This window comes from Protopterus annectens, chromosome 11.part0 (genome assembly GCF_019279795.1).
Source record: "Protopterus annectens isolate FY-2018-M chromosome 11.part0, PAN1.0, whole genome shotgun sequence".
NCBI lineage: Eukaryota > Metazoa > Chordata > Ceratodontiformes > Protopteridae > Protopterus > Protopterus annectens.
The window spans coordinates 1,107,082,227-1,107,102,683 of NC_056745.1; the positions used below are offsets into that span (position 1 = coordinate 1,107,082,227).

The 20,457-nt window shown below is 42.2% G+C and overlaps 1 protein-coding gene across 10 annotated transcripts in view; it reads right to left on the bottom strand.

The window, feature by feature from the left end:
• The window catches only part of CALD1 (caldesmon 1), a 1,713,117-nt gene that overhangs the window by 584,731 nt on the left and 1,107,929 nt on the right, over positions 1-20,457 (bottom strand). For all 10 annotated transcript variants that reach the window (XM_044088458.1, XM_044088461.1, XM_044088452.1 and 7 more), the window contains one exon: positions 3,262-3,408. In XM_044088458.1, the coding sequence (XP_043944393.1) occupies positions 3,262-3,408 (147 nt within the window). The remainder of the gene's footprint in view (positions 1-3,261; positions 3,409-20,457) is intronic.

The window sequence follows — 20,457 nt, forward strand, 5'->3', positions numbered from 1 at the left end:
ACCTCGTATCATGCTTTTCGGCCCCAAAACCTGGGCCGAACCACAAAGGGAGGGGGAGTGTCCATATTCATAAAGGACACCCACACCTCCAGGTTAGTAGCAACACATGAAGCATCAGAGACCATACAGGTGCAACTAACCATAGGCAAAACTGGTAGCATGTTACAGACCACCCTCCCAATCTCAAGAGCCCCACTCAGCCTTCCTGAAGACATTGGAGGATATGAATGTATCACAAAATACCATCATACTGGGAGACTTCAACTACCCAAACATAGATTGGGTACATTATTCTAGCCCTAATATCCTAGCCCAAAGGTTCCTGGAATTCATAAATTCAAATGCACTGGAACAACTAGTCACCTCTCCCACTAGGGGAGATAATATACTAGACCTGATCACCACAAACATGGGGACAAAATGCTCCACACCGGAAGTATACCCCTCACTAGTGAGATATGACCACAAACTAATCACCCTGGATATACATATCCCACCTCCACCCCCAGCACAAAAGACCACAGTGAAAAACTTCTCAAAAGCAGACTTCACTCTTCTTAAGACTGAGATGGTATCCTTTAAGCCCACTGTGCCAGTGGATACCATATCCCACAATGCCGAATCCTTCACAAATGCTTTCTATGGACATCTCCAAGAATGCATGGATCATGCAATCCCAAACAAATCCAAGTCCCTCTCCACCAAATGTAAGCGTCCTGTCTGGTGGACCTCAGCCATAAACAAATTGTATAACAAAAGAAGGAAGCTACTGCACGTCAGAGCGAAATCCCATGAAGGGAAGACATCTCTGATCAACATTAGCAGAAAACTACGTTCTCTCATAAAAACATCCAAGGCAAACTTTGAGAGAAAAATCGCTAAGGACACTAAAGATAACCACAAAGCCTTCTTCAGCTATGTTAGAAACCTGGGCGGAAACCCACAGATATGCTCAGAGTTAGTTCACAACAACAAAAAATACACTGAACCCACAGATATTGCCAACATTCTGGCTGACAGGTTCAGTGCAAATTTCTCCCCTCCTTCACCCCCAAAAGAAGAAATATTTATCCCAGCTGAATGTAATCTCCCTGTCATCTCAGATGTCCAAGTGAGAACCGCCCTAAACAAAGCAAAAAACACAGCATCAATGGGACCTGACGGTATCCCGGGGTGCGTGTTACGTGAACTCCAAGAGGAGCTAAACCCAAACATAAAAATGCTATTTAACCTTAGCCTTACTTCGGGATATGTACCTGAACACTGGCATACAGCAACAGTGGTCCCACTCCACAAGGGGGGTGTCTCTACAGACCCTGGAAACTACCGCCCCATAAGCTTAACTAGCCTGGTCTGCAAAGCTATGGAAAGAATCATTATGGAACTCATAAACAGAGACATAGGGGACCTACAGACACTTGACCCCACCCAGTTTGGCTTTGTAAAGGGCAGATCCTGCCTTTTGAACCTGGTTGACTTTTTCTAAACAGTCACTAGAGCCATTGATGAGGGCAAAGCAGTCCATACAGCATACCTGGACTTGGCTAAGGCCTTCGACACAATACCCCACTCAGGCATCATAGATAAGCTAAACAGCTTAAAAGTAAACCCTTATGTCACTAGATGGGTTGCAAACTGGCTAAAGGACAGAACCCATAAAGTTAAAATCGCTGGAGCAATGTCAGACTCAAAGCCAGTCACAAGTGGTGTCCCACAGGGATCTGTCCTGGGACCCCTCTTGTTCGGCATTTATTTCTCAGATGTTAAAGCAAACATGGGAGGGCTGTGGCTGACAAAGTTCGCAGATGACTGCAAACTAGGCGCCATAGTCGATACACCAGCAGACACACACATCCTACAAAAGGCCTCACGGAACGGACAACTGGTGCCGTAGTCACGGCCTTAAACTAAATGCCAAAAATGTATAGTCATCCCTTTGGGAAAAACAAAGTACCCACAAATTATCACATAGACAGCAACCCACTGAGTACGGAAAAAGTAATCAGAGACCTAGGGACTCAAGTAGACAGCGACCTCTCATTTGACACCCACGTTGCCAAAGTGGTTAGAAAAACATTCTACCTTGCACACCTCATCATGAAGGGATTCACATCCAGATCCAAGGATGTCAATGTACCCCTATATTCCTCCCTCATCAGACCCATGATTGAGTACAATGCCCCATTTGGTATGTACCTCACCCGGCATTTGCAACAGCTGGACAGACCACAAAAGTACCTCACCAAAGGATCAAGGGTCTCCAACATATGTCTTATTCTGCCAGACTAAAGAAACTTCAGCTCTATTCAGTAGCATACCGCCTGCTCAGAGGCGATCTCTGCCTGACGTACAAGGCCATGTCCAATCAGGATCTGATGGACATGCTCCACCTCAAAAAATCCAAATCCATCAGGACCACCTCAAAAAATCCAAATCCATCAGGACCACAAGAGCTAAAGACTTAAACCTCGGCACAAGTATGAATAGGACATGCTGGAGGGATAGATTCATAACCCAGAGGCTTCCCATGCTTTGGAACAGGATCCCAGTTCGTATTAGGCAGAGCCCCTCACTGACTCTCTTCAAGAGAAATCTTGATGAGTGGATGGGAGATCGTAAGTTTACCCCAGGGGTCACATCTGTGTCACTGCTAGACAGGGGCACAGTAAACTAATTTCTATTATATAAGGGGACCTTCATTGTGTCACTACTAGACAGAGGCACAGTATTCTAGACTTATTCTGTACATTTTTGTACCATTTCATGGGGTGGCAAAAGCCACATCACTATGGCTAGGCTTACAAATGCCCCAGGGCAGATAGCCTACTACTATACCATGAAACTATGAAACTATGATTCTCTGGCTTTGCAAACTGACTGTGCAGTTATCAGACATTGATACACTGCAAAAGAATGTTTATAGACAAAATGACCTAGGTATTCCCAACATCATTAAGTATAAATGGATGAATCAGTCTGCACTTATGACACCACTTTTTGTTTATATTTTGTGATGTCACCGTCTCTGCTCACAATTCTTGAAGAACATTGTATACTATTGTAATGTCTAATAAGCACCAGATTAAAAATGTTTATTTGCAATCATAAACAGTAATTTATGTCCTAGTTCTCCTTATAACACTTTAAGTAGTCACATGCATTAGTAATGATTTTACACTGGTGTTGGGCTAGATGACTTACGACTTTGAAGATAACTGTAATAATTTAGGACATATTGGTAAATTCCCACTCGGGACTTGCCTATTTTGCACATGAACCTCCATTTTGTCAGTAATATGACTTGGTGTATCATCCTCTTCCTTCTGACGTAGTCTCTCCTGCCGTGCCCTTCGACGACGTTCTCTGGCAGCTTCTTCTTCATCATCTTCATTTCTTTGACTGGCCAGTCTGTAAAATATGCACAAATCAAATCACAGGATCTGAACTTTGAATAAAACTTTAACTTGTAAAACAGTATCCTTAGAATCCCCCTGTCCCACCTGATAAAAATGAACTTTTTTAATATATAGCTTTCTCATTTTTTTTTCTTTCTTTTTTTTTTTTTTTTGCAGTCTAACAGACTTGTTTATTGACTGCATCTAATTAAAATCTACAGAAACACTTGAAACTTTGAAATTATGAAGAAAAACACCAAGTCCAGAAACAACAACTTCCAACAGGCAGAAAACGACTCAGACTCTTAGATATTTTTTTAGCGCTTTCATTCACTTTATTACCGTGAACTTCTTCAGAAAAAATGCAAGTGAAACCACCTGTTCCTTTTATAGTGTTCAAGTAATGCAGGAAATAATGTAATGATGTAATAACTTTAAATGATTATAAATGTTTTCAAAAAAAACATAAATAAACCTTATTCTATCTAATCTAAAATCAATATGTCATATATAAAATCTATATTGTATGTAATATGCTCTCTATCTATACAATAAAAAACATTTTAAATTTATGACTTCATTTAGCCCTGGTGCTTCATCTGCCCCAAACACCAGCTGCCAAAAAGCCTCTCTACATTCCAAAGTGTTGCTTAAATCTCCCACTAACAAACCTTTGTCCACACTATCTAAAACAAAGAACTCATATTTTTTTGAAATCAGAACATAAAAGTGCATGTCTGGCCAAAGCATTGTTTTTGTCTTTCTTTCTTATGGCTAAAATATGTTCATACACCCTACGTTTAAAAATTATTTTCGTCTTTCCTATATAATAATTTTTACATATAACACAGGTTGCCAAATACACCACTACAATTGTAATACTTTTTGGCCCAAAAAGTTTGTTTTAGATGTTCTACTACTGCAAAGGAAGAATTACTCGTATATCTACACTGCTTGCAGTTTGTGCAACTAAAAGTTCCTTTTTTATTTGAACAAATTCTATCTGGATTCTTGTTGTTACCCGTTGCTGATTCCAACATGTACTTAATGTCAGTGATTTTTTTTATATGTGAACTTAGGTGTGTGTCCTAATATGGAAAACAAAGTCTTTGTTTCCAAGAATAATTCTCCAATTGTTTTCAATGATAGATTTAATACACCACATTTCTTTAACAATTGGAAGTTGGAAGTTGTTGCATCTAATTAAAACCTATCGATTCAGGGTAGCTGGTAAGCCCCATTTACAAGAGATAATATGGGATTCTTCTTCATCTCTTTTTACTTTAACAGCTGTTTACAAATGCAGAAATAGTCATTGAAAATTTCTCTAACTACTGGATAAAATGCAGATTCTAGTTAACCCATGCCCTAAATCATTCCTCTAAACACAAAAAGTGTCCTCCCTACATCTCTGGGTATGGAATTCTTGAAATTCCTGAGTTTTTGACCTCAAAATATTTTATAGAAAGCTTGCTGTCTGTGACGCCATGGCAGAAGCTCAAACATATTTCCTTATAATGTAAGGTTGATGTGTTACAAAATTATTATTGATGTTACAGCTCCCTATTGAAATGTCAGCACTCAAAATGCTGACTACCGACATGCCGAAAAAAAACAAAAAAAAACAAGAAAAGAGTGAATCTTGAGGATAGCTCTTCTTACAACTTCTTTTTGCAGGGGGGAGGCCCCCTCTGCAACCCCTATGTCAGGGGAAAGCCCTCCTGAACTTATATATACCAACTCAGAGACCACTTAACCTAGGTGAAAAGGGAGTATTCTACGAAATGTTATTGTGGACTTACTATATGTAAGTCCGATCTTTCGGCTATTCAGTCTCCGTAGTTTGGGACTTACTCTAGTGGTTCCCGACATTTCAAATGTTTACCGGTTACATACAGCCATGATCAGACATGTATCAGGCTACACAAGATCAAATAAATCCTGGAAAGTGTGTGTGTGTGTGTGTGTGTGTGTACGCACATGTGCATTCGTAAGTTTACCCCCATTAATGTACACTGTAAGAAGGGTCTTTCACATGTTTTTACTTTATCTAATTGTTGACTAGATAAGACCACTGAACAAATGTCCCTTTCCAGGTGCATCCCAGAAACACTTTCTGCTTAAGTGACTTGCTCAGACTCGCATGACAGGCAAATAAAGATGGAAGGAATCAAACCCTGTACTCTGGGCCCAGGAAGCAGCTGAACACTTTAGTCCCCTCTGCTAACTGCCAGGATCATACCACATCAACTTATGATAGGTTTTAAAAAACAGTTTCTAGGTGCTTTTTAATGCAGCACTGCTCTATCAGCCAGTTTATTGTAGCCCCTTTTATCTCCTGCAGCAAACATTCTGTAGACCTCTAGGCATCTCAGGAACAGCAACTATGGAAAGTAATCAGCCTAACCCTGTGCCTTGTAAGCCTGGCATGCAAACTACTAATGAAGGATGGACAACACTGGCTGATGCAACAGTGAATATGCTGATGCAGACAGCAGTGTGGTAAGGAGTACTGCTTAATGCAAGCAAGTACATAAATCAAGGCTGCATTACACTCATGTCTCCACTATAGGTCAGTACAGTAGCACTTCAGTCCACATTCCTGTACATCAGATGGGTAGAGCAGCCACACCCTCTTATTTCCGCCTCCCTTCACTGGCTTCTTCTGGTTACTATGAAACTCAGTCACCATGTCTGACATCAGCTCTTCAACCTTTGATATCACAGAGCCAACAAGTGTGAAGCTTTAATTAAAACCTACTGGTTTAACATGTAGCACATGCAACTTGCATTATAATAAAGGTTACTCAGTTTTTAATTTTTTTAGGCTTTATAACGTTGAACAAACTCCTTCAGGTTGCCAAGCACTTTTCTTCTCATCCATGTAACCTTTCACCCTTGCTAAAATAATGCTTCCATACATCAATATCAGCCTGTCTGCCTTCATACTGATCTTACTCATACTGCTCTTGTGTGTCACATCTTATAGGTTCATAGGTTAGTACTAGGCTAACTGCCCTTGCGAGCCATTTTAAGCCTAGCCAATTATCCCTTGTGAGATTCAAACCCTGCACCTTGTGTTTGTAAGGCAAACACCTTAACCATTAGGCCACCCTCCCAACCCTTAAAAGTACTTTCCTCCATTGTCTGCTCAGTCTGCAGAAACCTGTATGTGCATGTTTTGGGGGGGGGGGGAGATGCTACTCAGCAAACTTCTGGCACATCTTGCCCCCTGACTAGTTGGTCTCCTGTAAGTTATCAGTAAGTCAGGACAGTATAGCCACCACAAAATGGTCATGTGCTCCATGGTGAAAACTGCAGACTCAGGATATAAGTAAAAACAAGTTTAATCTCTTACAGACTGAGGTGTAATCACTTGATCTAAATATATCTGCTAATTTCCTTTTATGTCTCTTATACTTTAAAAGCAGATTTTGCATAATTTTTTTTGGTTTACTATGGACTGTCTCCATCTTACTGGGATGGAGTTGGACTGCCCATAACTTAGGATATTGATTACAGTAATGGGAAACTCCTTAGATTTATATACTATACTTCCCTCTCCAAGTGTCCACTGCAAAAAAGCCTTTGACTTACTGAAAGTAACCCAGTTAATAAAATGAATTAAAAAAACATAAATGTACATAGAGGTATCAACAAATCCTTGCAGAGAGGTCCAATTGTTAGTTAAATACACATTAAGAAATAAACATGCAAAACAATGGCGTTTGTTGAAAGAAGTTTTACCTTATGACCACACTAAACTCCAGAATATAAAATGAAACTAGTCCACATTGGAAACAGTCTTTAGTAAAAGCATACATTCTCTACACCCATCAGTCTCCATTACTTGCATTCCAAAGAACCATCAGCTTTGACTGATACAGAGATGGGCGGGGGGGGGGGGTGACAGGGGCACAGACAGAGATGGATAGAGAGAGAGAGAGAGTAAAAACATATTAACAGGTCAGGCAAAAAAAAACCTCTATAGTTTGCACAGTATCCTATCAACAACTGTTACTTTCTCAGTTCCATTCTACCTCTTAATAAGCATCCTAGTGTTCCCAACACTTAATGTTGCTTTCTTATATTGTTGCTTTAATTTAGGATACCTGATATGTAAAAAAACTGGTTCCCTATTAGAAAACAGAAGACGCAGTCTTTCAAATGCGTCTTGGTCAAACTCAAAAGCCTGAAACGGCAAAATATCAAAGCGGATTTTAAGCGAATTCTTTCCCTGGGAAAGAATTTGCTTGGCCACTTTGTTGCTTTGCTATTTTCGGCACTGTAGTGCGGTCTCGGAGTTGGTATATTTAAGTAGGGGGTGTGTGGGGGGGGTGAAGCTCCCCACTTAATGTAATGTTTAAAGTGTTTTATTTATTTATTTATTTTTTGTTGGAACAGTGATTTTTTTCCCTCAGAAAAAAATTGCTGTTCTGACAGCTCAAAATTGTAACCTTTTACTTACATAGGGTTGATTAATCACCTTTCGCTTTTTTAAGCATTCAGTGATCTAATACAGACCCGTTAAAACTTACCTAATGGTATCCTTGTTTACTTAGTTTTTCATTTTATTAAAATGTATGTGTATTGGGAAAAGCCCATTTCCAACAGAGACCAAGAATTAATTCCTTCACCTGTCACCATGAAACAAATGTATAACTTCATCAGTAAAATAGTGAAGAATACGGAATATGCTAACTGAGAGAAAGTACAGTTGTGTACACTCACCATAAATGTAGATGTTTGAGTGTGTTCACTGCTGCAGTCCTAACCATTGGGTTAACCATGCTGTGGTAGCCCTCAGTTGGTACGAACACCAGAGTCAAGGTTTTGTGCATTGGCTGCTGTCGTTTGCTGGCTGGCGTCAGGTCGTCCGAGCTATAAAGGAGAGCAGGCGACATCATCACCTCAGTTTTTCTTGCCTTAACCAACCAAAGAAGTCCAATTTTAATAATTATTAGTAGTCCTGGGGTCAGAGACCCCCACAGAAATATGTGTCTCTCTAAGGAAAGCAACTATCAGGGGGAAGGAGGGAGGGAAAGCATGACTGCAGCAGTGAACACACTTGAACATCTACATTTACGGTGAGTGTACACAACTGTACTATGTTCTTCATGTTTCACTGCTGCAGAACTAACTGTTGGAAAGATTCCCAAAGCTGAGGAGAAGGGTGGAAGGTTAATAGAAACATAAGATTGGGTGAACATGCCCTGCAGAATTGCAGAGGCAAACCCAGCCCTAGCTTTTGAGAATAGGTTCAGATGGTAATGTTTGGTGAAGGTGTGGACTGAAGTCCATGTGGCAGCTTCCAGGATGTCCTTGGTGGGTACCCCTCTAAGGAATGCTGTGGAAGTAAAGGTTGCCCTAGTGGAATGGGTTCTAATGGTCCTAGGGAGTGGTTTTTCATGCAAGGAGTAGCAAAATTGGATGAAGTGTGCTACCCTTTTGGAAATTGTCTGTTTGGATATTGGTTTCCCCTGTGCCCCTGTTTTAAAGCTGACCAATAGTTTTCCTGAATGTATTTGTATGATCCAAAAAAAAATCTGAGTTGCCTGTGCATATCCAAAGAATACAGTATCCTTTCCCCCTTGTTCTGAGAGTTAGGAAAGAAGGTGGGCAGGTGGATGGCCTGGTTGAGGGTAACATCCGAAACCACCTTTGGCATGAAGGACAGACTGGTTCTCAGGGAGACCCTGTCAGCATGGAAGATGATAAATGGCTCAATGGCCATTAATGCTTGAAGCTCTGACACTCTCCTGGCTGAAGTAATAGCCAGGAGAAAGGCAGTCTTCCAAGAGAGGTACTTTAGATCTGAGGATGCTGCAGGCTGAAGGGAGGCAGAGTAAGCTTTTCTAAAACATAGTTCAGGTCCCAGGCTGGAGTGGGCTGTCTTCTGGGAGGCCTGATATTACAGGCTCTGCTAAGGAATTGTTTGATAAGAGGGTGGGAGAATAATGTCTGTTCTGTATAAAAGTGTGCCGAAATGGCAGAGGCATGGATCTTTATGGAGGAGAAGGAGAGACCCTTATTAAGAAGCTCAGCAAGATAATCTAGAATAAGAGGAATGGAGGCAGATGTATGTCTGCCTCCTTGGGGTGGCTCCAGGAGCAAAATCTTTTCCATTTTCCAGCGTTAAGATTTTCTAGTGCTGGGCCTTCTGGCTTCTGGGATGATGTCAAGGATTTGCTTGCTTAACATAGATTCCTTGTTGGTTTTGGTAGAATAAGCCATGCTGAGAGATTGAATGTCTGAAGGTCTGAGTGCAGCATTCTCCACCCCAGGATAGCAGGTCAGATATCACAGATAGCTGCCAGGGGGGCTGGTGAGACAGGCAGTGCAGCAGTGGGTATCAATGCTGTATGGGCAGGTCTGGGGCAATGCGTACTGCTCTTGGTTTTTCCTCCCTTATCTTGATTAGTACTTTTGGAATGAGAGGTAGAGGTGGGAATGCATACACAAAGAGGGTATTCCAAGGGAAGGTCAGAGCATCAACCTTCCAGGTCAGGTGATTGCACTCCCTGGTGCAGAATTTCTGTACTTGGTGATTTAAATGAGAGGCAAAGAGGACCACATTGGGGGGGGGGGTCCCTCATGTGTGGGTAATTTGCAGAAAAATGTCTCTGTGGATTTGCCATTTGTGTGGGTCCAGCAGGATTCTGCTTAGGTGGTCTGCCAGGGTGTTATTGATGCCCGGTAGGTATTGGTCTATAAGATGTAGTCCCATGGATGAGACTGCTAGCCACAGGTTCATGGCTAGTCTGCACAGGGGGTAAGATTGTGTCCCTCCCTGTTTGTTGATGTACCACATGACTGTTGTGTCGTCTGTTTTTATGAGAACCACCCCTGGTTTGAGGTAGGGTTTGAAGGATGCCAGAGAGTTTTGTACTGCTATCATTTCCTTTTGGTTGATATGCAAGGGTAGTATTTGTGCATCCCAGAGACCTTGGGCACATCTGCTTTCTAGATGGGCACCCCAGGCTATGTCCGAAGCATCTGTAGTTATGGTCTGGTCTGACGGACAGAGGGTGAATGAAGTTCCTTGTTCAGAGCACAGGCCTGGGCCCACCAGAGGAACTCGGATCTTACGCAAGGGATCACAGGCAGGGAGGTGTCCAGAAGTTCTGAGTGCTGACACAACAGGTTCTTTAGGTACCACTGAATTTTCCTCATGTGTAGTCTGGCCAGAGGTACCAGGAGGATGCATGAGGCCATGTACCCTACAGCTTGTAGGAACTTCCTGGGAGAAAGCTGGGTTTGGGAGGCCAGAGTAGTGAAGTATTTTGGTGGAAAACTTTTTTTTCTGGGAACAGAAAGGCCATTTGCTGTTCTGTGTCCAATAAGGCTCCCAGATATATGATTTTCCTGGTAGGTGTCTGTTTTGATTTCCTTTCATTGATAGTGAACCCCAGATAGGTGAGTAGGGTTTTTACAAATGAGAGGTGCTGCAGGAGCAGTTCCTTGCAGTCTGCCTGGATGAGATGGTCGTCCAGGTAAGGGTAAATCTGTACATTGTTTTGCCTGCAAAAGGCAATGGCAGGAGCTAGAATACACTGGGAGCAGTAGATAAGCCAAAAAGCAAAGCAGAGAATTGAAAATGTAGCGATCATGCTCTGAAGCGTAGGTATTTTCTGCATGATTCCCTTACTGGGATGTGCAGGTAAGCATCCTTTAGGTCTAAAGTGACCATCCAAGCTTTGTTTGCCAGCATTGATAGAAGCTGTTGTAAGGTAAGCATTTTGAATTTTGGGATTACCAGGAAGGTACTGAGAAAGGATAGGTCCAGGATGGGACGCCAAGTCCCCCTCTTTCCTGAGAACAAGGAAAACTCTGGAATAGAAACCTTTTGTAACTTATTCTGGAGGTACAGGTTCTACTGCCCCTAGGGATATTAGGTTTTACACTTGTTTTAGTGCTTCTGCCTACTAGTTTGGAGGTAGGTCTGTGGTACCCTCTTGGAGTTGGTAGTTCTTGGAAATTGAATTTGTACCTCTGAGCAATGATTTTTGAGATCCATTGATCTTTTGTTATAGAGTTCCAATTTTCTCTGCATAGAGCTAGCCTTCCTCCTAGCTTTTGGTGTGGTGGAGGCAGGCAGAGATGGGAAAGGTAGTTATTGAGAGTTTTTTCCATACAGGGTTGCTTTTGAACTCCCTGCTCTAGTGTTTGAGGAGGGCCACTATTTTGTTCTTTGCTGGCCCTGAGTTTTAGTCCCGGTGGGTCTGTTTCTAAATTTCTGCTGAACCTAGGAGGTTATACTTGAAGAAAATCTTTAACAGTCTGCATTGATTTTGCTTTGTCTTCCATCTTTTTAAGTACCTCTTCAGTTTTTTGTCCAAACAAGCGGTCTTTGTCAAGAGGTGCATCCATGATTTTAGCTTTGACATGATCAGGGAGAGGTTTTTCCTTTAGCCATGCATGTCTTCTGATAACATATCCTGTCACTTAACTCCCTTAGGTCCCTGAGTAATCATCTCTGGATCTGCTATAGGATTTCTGTAGAGGAATTTATGTGAGTCAGGTACCCTGTAGTATCTATCAGGTTTTCTGGGGGCAGGTGGAAGGGTGCCAGGGGTAAGGCTGAATTGTTGGTAAACATCATCTACAACCTCAAAGATGAGTGGGATGGCCAGAGGTCTATGATGGGGTAGGTGCAGAAACTCTCTTAGTCTTTTCTTGGATTGAGGGAAATCCATTGATTCCCACTGGAAGTGTTCCCAGAGGGTGTGGAGGGTTTCCCCAAAGGAAACATCCTCCGGAGGTGAAGCAGAAGGAATAGATTCTTCTGCATCTGAGTCTTCATAGGCAGTAAGAGGATTTTCCTCTTCAAAAACAGAGGAGTCAGATCCCTCTAAGTCTAAATCCAAATGGATGTCTGGATAAGGTTCCCTTCTCCTTTTGGCTGGTGTGGCCTGATTACCCTGGATGAAAGTGATGAGATACTCCACACTTTTAAGCATTCTAGTTTGAGGAGGGGGAGGAGTAGTGGAATGGAGACTTTTTGCCATTTTCTTTGGAGTAGCTCTAAGTCTGGCTTGAAGAGTATCCCTCAGTGCTATAGCTGTGTTAGTCAGAAGAGAGGGCAAAGGCCTTGAAGTGAATTCCGAAGTCCGAACGGTATCCTTGGAAGCCGGTGCCTGCGTAGTGGCTTTGGACCCAACCGAGGCAGAGACAGCTGAAGGCTCGTTAGATGACACAGTTTTCTGCGGCATACAGGACTCTGAAAGGGTCTCAGTAGAGGCCTGCAAAGTAATCTACTTGGGCATTAGGGGCTACGAAAGCACCTCACTGAATTCCGAAGAACTGATGACTCTTTTAGCGGTGGTGTCATTAGAAGGCTTGGCCTTATGCGGTCTGTCTCTATCCTTATCTTTATGTTTTTTCAGAAGATCTGTGGTTTGATGACTGACAGATGCCATATCGGTAATCGGAGATGGAAGACGAAAATATCTGGCTACAAACAGAGCTCTACAATGAATAGTTCTAGCAGTAAAGAGGACACGGAACTGACAGTGGGGTACGTCTTTATCTGGGCCCAAGCAAGTGACACAGTAAGAATGGAAGTCTTGGTGTGGTATTTGCTTTCCACAGGCGAGACAGTTACTGACTTTTTGGACATAGATTAGTGCAAGAAAAAGGAAGGATCCCCAATGGGGTACTTAGCTTAAGACATTTGCTACTGAAGTTCAAAATCTGGAAACAACAGACCGTCAATGTTGCGAACTGCTTCTGCGTCAGGCTCCACGGCAAGAAAGACTGAGGTAATGGCGTTGTTTGGTCTCCTTTACAGCTCAGACAACCTGATGTCAGCCAGCAAGCGACAGCAGCCGATGCACAAAACCTTGACTCTGGTATCCGGACCGACTGACGGCTACCACAGCATGGGTAACCCAATGGTTATGACTGCAGCAGTGAAACATGAAGAACATCCATCTATACATTCAACTGGATTATAGTCTGATTGCACTAAGTGTATAAATCTCTACAAATCTAGTATTCAAAAGTCAGGGAAAAAATGTTATACAGAGCCATTCATTAACTAAAGTTACACAGAAGCAGTCATTAACAAAGGGAGTATAGATCCAACATACAACAAATAAGCTAAAACAGGCCCAAGTGTCATAGGCAAAAACCAGAAAGGGTGGGGTAGAATATGGTTTGTTTCATCAAATCCTGCTGTCTCAGTGGGACCTGTAAATGAAACCATAAAATTCAGCAATTAAAACAACAAATGACAAGTCGTCACCCATATTTTTCACCTACCACACACCCTTCCTAAATATAGTCATTTCCAAAGGCACACTAGCTTGGAGAAAACTACTGTCCTTGTGATGACATGGGATGGGAAGGTACCATCCAGTTCCCTTAGAATGAGAAAAAGGCAAAAATGAAACCCTCAGTACTTCTCCAAATTAAGAAACAGCCTGTAGGGATCTCTTTGACAACAGAATGTGGCATGTCCCAAAAACTCTGTTGTGACAGTTTGGTCACTTAGCATTGCTTTTGTTTCCATAGATGACCTAACAGCCCTTAAATGCAGTACATCATGATCATGTCCAGAACCACATTTGTCTTTTGCAATTGCTCTCCAAGTCAGGGTGAATCTAGAGGGTCACCCTTAGTTAGAACTGCTGCTGTGGCATGGCAGAGACATCTTCTTGAGCTACTTGGCTGAGATAGTCTAAAGCAAGACTGTGCGAAACTAGAAATCCTTCTTTGGATGTCAGGGAGCCTTCTTCATCTTTTGAGACTGGCTATGTCTGGAAAGTGAAAAGGAACACCAAAGCCCAAATGGATCATAAAGATTCTCTACAATGTAGACAGTCTGATTCCACTTTAAAGTTTTAACAAATAAAGAGGTGCATTCTAAGACTTGGGCACCTTCATTAGAAGCTGTGTCTTGTTTTAAGATATATGCAGTCCACCATTGTTGATCACATACTAATAATGACAAATTACCTCCTGAAAACACATCTTACTTCTGTTAGCTTAAAGCCAATATTCCTTATCTTGGGCCATCCACAGAATTTTCAAGTGGACTTCATTATATCTGCCTATCAGAGGGATGTCAGTTTCCAAATGGACACACAAACATAAACACACACACAGACACGCGTGCACACACGCACACACACACACACACACACACACACACACACACACACACACACACACACACACACACACACACACACACACACACACCCCACTCCAAGCATGAGACAGTGGAACTGAATCAAAACTTTCCATCTTCAGGTATACTTTTAGTAAGCTGATCTTTGAAAAAATGCTTCTGCCTCTCAAGGATGTAAAATGTCCTAATTTTTCTGGTAATGGATACTGCAAAGTAAATAACATAGGGTTAATAGTAAACTTGAAATCTCTTTGCCTTTAATTAGTACAGGACATAAGGGCATGACCTATTCATTCTAGTCTACCTATGACAATATACTATTATTTTAAACACTAGCAGTATCAGCTTCATCATCATCCTAGGTGCACATGGCATTGTATGTTCCTTATGAAATCCAGGACTGGCATTTTGTTTATCACTTTTTGACTTTATGCATGTCAGTGTTTCCTTGTCCTTTTCAGACTTCCACTTGACATCTACAAGAAGCCATGAAAGTTTATCAGCCATGGCACTACCGACACCAATTTGTAATGTTTAATTTAATGCCTTAATGAAAGCACAGTTGTGTAAGTAATCTGACCATGACAGTAGACTATTACAGTAGCATCAGCTGTATGGGCTGCGTGCTATTAAGAATATATAACACCCAACCAGCTTCCATAGCTTCAGGGCAGCATTGAAGCACCCATAACTGACAGGTTTGGGTGCCAAGCCCTTCAGAGGTTTTAGGCCAACTGAGAGACAGAGGATTAGCCCTAATAGGACATTGCTAGGAGCAACAAAAATCTAATGTACACACCCTCTCATAAAATAAATAAATAAATAAATAAATAAAGCAATAAAAAACAAGGGCGTGACCACTGCAGCAGTGATAATTCAAACATTTACTGTTATGGTAAGTTTACTTACACAACTGTACTATGTTCATCATATTGATCACTGCTACAGTAGCCTTAGCTACATGGGTAGATTGTCACATCTTAGGACAACTAGGAGTTGGTAGGAGAAGGGTCTGGTCCTAGCAAAGCCTGACCTACACCTGGAGCAGAATTCTAGATTGTCCTGCTTTTTAAAGGTATATACAGAGTACCAAGTTGCTCCTTCTAGAAAATGTCTACAGTCCATTCTTTTCTAAAAAGCCACATAAAAAGCCATGGCCCTGGTAGAGTGTGCTTGATCCTGCCTGGAATAGTTTTCTGGTGATGGGAATAACAAAAGGTAATAGAAAGGGGCAGCCATTTGGAATAGTCTGCTTTGACACAAGTTGTCCCTTCTTATCTTCACAAGAAATGAACAACTGAATGGGAGTTTTCTTTTTTCTGTCGATATAGAACCTGAGTTGTCTGTGGGCATGTAAAAATAAAACTCTGGAGGACACCAAATGCCACTTCAAAATCTGCTGCCAGATTATCCTTTAACGAAGATTAGTGCTGTGGACATCCACGGAATGAAGCATCCTTTCTCCCTCATTTTTGCTTTCTGGGAAGAACATGAGGAGCTGGATATTTTGGCATAAAGTAAACTCAGTTATCACTTTAGGCATAAAAAAGGGATTAGTTCTAAAAGAAATCCTGTCACTGTGGAAAATGAGATAAGATTGACCCACAGTCTTTCAAGACTCCCTGATCTAGTTTCCATTCATGAGGGTCTGCCTTTGTTCTGATCAGCTTGCCTGCCACACAGGTTTGCTGTGACAGAATGTAGAAAGCCTCTAATGTGAGACTGTGCAGTAAAGCTATATTTCAAGCTAACATGGCTGTTTTGCATAAGTGGTAAGACCATGTTCCTCTTTGCTTGTTTATGTACCTCAGCACTATGGTATTGTCTGTACCAACTTGAAGAGATCCTGGGGACCAAAGGTACTACAGAAAGCTGAGTGCCTTGATCCACTTATACAAAACTTCAACTACCCCTCCATTAACTGGGAAAACTACTCATGTACCAATATACTTGCCCAACGTTTCCTGGAATTCATTAATTCCAATGCCTTGGACCAGCTCATTCTTACCCCCACTAGAGGTAGAAACCTCCTTGACCTGGTCATTACTAACATGGGCGACCATTGCTGTACACCAATAGTCAACTCCTCCCTGGTTAGATCCAACCACAAACTAAACACCTTGGAAATCCACATCCCACCCACCCTCCACCCCACTTTCCAAAGGTAACCACCATGAAAAACTTCTCCAAAGCTAACTTTGGGCTCCTAAAAACAGAGATGGCTAATTACACAGCACCCATGCAAATGGAGAATAGTTGGATGACTGCCAAATCATACACCAATGCACTGTACGAACATGTACACAAATGCATGGATCTCACCATACCAAATAGAACCAAGATGCTCTCCTCCAAAAAAAAAAGGAAGCCAATTTGGTGGTCCCCTGCCATAAACAAACTCTACAACAGAAGGAGGAAACTGATGCAGAATAAGGTGAAGTCCCTAGACTGGAAAAACTCCCTTATCAGCCTCAACAAAAAGTTGAGATCCCCTCATCAAATCCTCTAAAGCTAGCTATGGAAACAGAATTGCAGCAGATAGTAAAGACAACCACAAGGCCTTCTATAGTTATGTAAAGAATCTCCACGGCAATAACCAGAGTTGCGCTGAGCTACTGCACAATGGTACCTCCTATACCAAGCCAACAGATATTGCCAATATACTGGCCGATAGATTCGGTGCCAACTTCACCCCCCCCCCCAAGGACCAATCACAATACCAGTAGATTGCCAAGCACCCAATATTACTGCTGCACAGGTTAAAACAGCACTGTCCAAGGCCAAAAATACAGCTTCCATGGGGCCTGACAATATCCCTGGCTATGTTCTACATGAACTACAGAGTAAACTGGCACCTCACCTGTGTGCCCTGTTCAATCACAGCCTCATCTCAGGCTTTGTCCCTACCGAATGGCACACTGCTACAGTCATCCCTCTCCACAAAGGAGGAGTGTTTACAGACCCTGGGAACTACCGCCCCATTAGCCTGATGAGTCTGATATGCAAAGCTATGGAACGCATCATTATGGACCTAATAAACAAGGATATAGGGAATCTCCAAACTCTGGATCCCACACAGTTTTGTTCTGTGAAGGGTAGAACATGTCTGCTCAACTTGGTTGACTTCCTTGAGTCAGTCACCAGAGCTGTGGATGAAGGCAAGGTGGTTCATACAGCCTACTTTGATCTGGCCAAGGCCTTTGATACAATTCCCCACTCAGGAATCATAGAAAAACTCACTAAGCTAGGCATCAACCCCTATATCACTAGGTGGGTTGCAAACTGGCTCACAGATAGAACCCACGTGTGAAAGTAGCTGACTCCAAGTCAGACTACCGAACAGTCATGAGTGGATTCCCACAGGGATCGGTCCTAGGTCCTCTCCTGTTTGGTATCTACTTCTCAGAAGTCCACGCCAACACGAAGGGACTTTGACTGACAAAGTTCGCAGATGATTGCAAGTTGGGAGCCATTATCAGCTCCCCAAGTGATGCTGACATCCCACAGAAAGGCCTCACTGAGACCAACAACTCTTATCAGAACCATGGCCTTAAGCTCAATGCCAAAAAATGTTTAGTCATACCCTTTGGGAAAAAAACAGTTCCCATGAATTATCACATTGATGGAATTCCACTGAACACAGAAGGCATTATAAGAGATCTGGGAACACAGGTTGACAGCAACCCCTCTTTTGACCACCACATTGCCACTGTGGTCAGAAAGTCCTTCTATGTGGCACATCTCAAGCTAAGAATTTTGCATCCAGGAAGAAAGAGGTCATTGTTTCCCTCTACTCTTCCCTTATTAGGCCAATCATAGAGTACAATACCCCATTTGGCATGTACCTGACTAGACCCCTGCAACAACTGGAGAGGCCGCAAAAGTACCTCACAAAGAGGATCCTAGGCCTTAAACATGTATCCTACATGGAGAGACTCAAAAAACTCCAACTATTCTCTGTCTCATACCGCCTACTTAGAAGTGATCTTTGCTTGACTTACAAAGCCATGTCTGATCCAGCTCTTTCAGAAATGCTACATCTAAAGAAAACCCAATCCCTCCACGCCACATGATCCAGAAACATCAACCTCATTACCACAATAAACAGAACGTACTGGAAGGACAGGTTCATAACCCAGAGACTTACCATGCTATGGAATAGACTTCGCATACATGTCAAACACAGCACTTCAATGGCCCTCTTCAAGAGAAATCTTGATGAGTGGATGGGAAATAGAAAATTCACCCCGTGGACCACTCCAGTGGTTCTACTCAACAGTGGTACTGGGAACTAAGGTCGGTGGCACAATGCCAGGGTAATCCTATGGGCTAGGTATGTAAAGGCTCCAGGGCCATTAGCCTAGTACACACCTATAAACCTGTGACCTTATGGCTGTCTTTGTTGTCCCAGATACCTTGCACTTTTCTCTCTCTTGACACTGCTCACAAAGCAAAGTATGAGGCATCTGCGGTGACTGACTGCTTTGAAGCAAGAGGGAAAAGGGAGAAATGGATTATGGGATACGATGTCTCCACTAAGTGATTTCTCTTCTGACAAATCCCAGAACTGGGATCTGAAAAGATAATGGGTTTTGGGGCAGGGACCAAAGATATTTAAGATATCACTGCATCTTTCTCATGTGGTGTCTTGCCAGGGGAATCATGAGAATCATAGATGCCACGAGACCCAGAATCTTGATGTATTCCAATGCAGTAACAGAAGTCTTCATGGAAAACCCATGAAATAGATCTAAATATAGATTTTTTTTCTTGCGGAGGAAAAGCTTTTTATACTGTGGCATTGACCAGAAACTCCAGCAACACAATATTGTGTGAAAAGACTTTTGAATTTTACTTTAGAATCCCAGCCTGTGTAGGAGATCTCTCACCCAAGTGAGAGACTCCTTTGAAAAAAAAACTCTGCAAACATAAGCAAGTCATCTAAACATGGAAATGCGGATACCCTGTAGCCTGCCGTGGGCTATGATAGGAACTAGACACTTTAGGAGCACTCATGGAGCAGTGGACAGCCCAAAGGGTATGGCAGAGAACTGATAATGAGATCCAGACACACAAAACATTAAGAAACAACTGAAATCTGGATGAATAAGAATGTGATGATCAGAATGTTTTAAATCTAAGGTTACCAAAAACTCAAATGAGAAAGAAGGAGCAATAGGTTGTAAAGTGAATATATTCTATCACAAAATGTTTAGGCAAGAAAGGTCCAAACCTGGTCTCCAGGCATTTTCTTTCTCTGGCACTAAAACATTCTTTTATAAAACCTTTTCCCAAATGGGAAGGAGGAACAGTTTCTACTACCCCCCCCGAGACCGCATGTGCTACAAAACAGGAGGAAACAGAGGGATTTGTTCTGTTGGATGTGGAACAAATCCTGGAAAAGAGGAATTTCGTCTCACAGCCATCTGTAACTTTGCTGAATCAGTTTCAGAACTCACCTATCTGGAGCAATCTGTTGCCAAATACAGAAATGGAGATTCAGACTTTCTTGAAGAGATAAGGAATTGCCAAAGTGGAAGCAGGTGTGTAAGGTCCCTAATCTAGTCATTCTGACTTGTTCGACTGTCCTTTGTTCTTGGGAGGCAGGTCCTGCTTTCTTTCTGGAATCTTCTTGACATTGTTTTTTAAACATCTGCTTACCAGCATTTTGCTGAGACTGTTTGTTTTGATTCTTGGCAAAACTGCATGTGAGTCAAGAAAATCCCATGGAAAATTCAAGAGATTTCCTGTATCAGCTTCTCTCTCTCATCACATTTTTGATAACTTCTGTAGTAGAGGACCCAAGAACTAAATCCCTATCGAAAGAGAAATTTAAAATCTCATTTTCTACATCTTCTGCAAGGTTCTCAGAACATGGCCAGGCAAATCTGCACAACACTGTACTAGTGGCAACCAGAAATGTAGTGG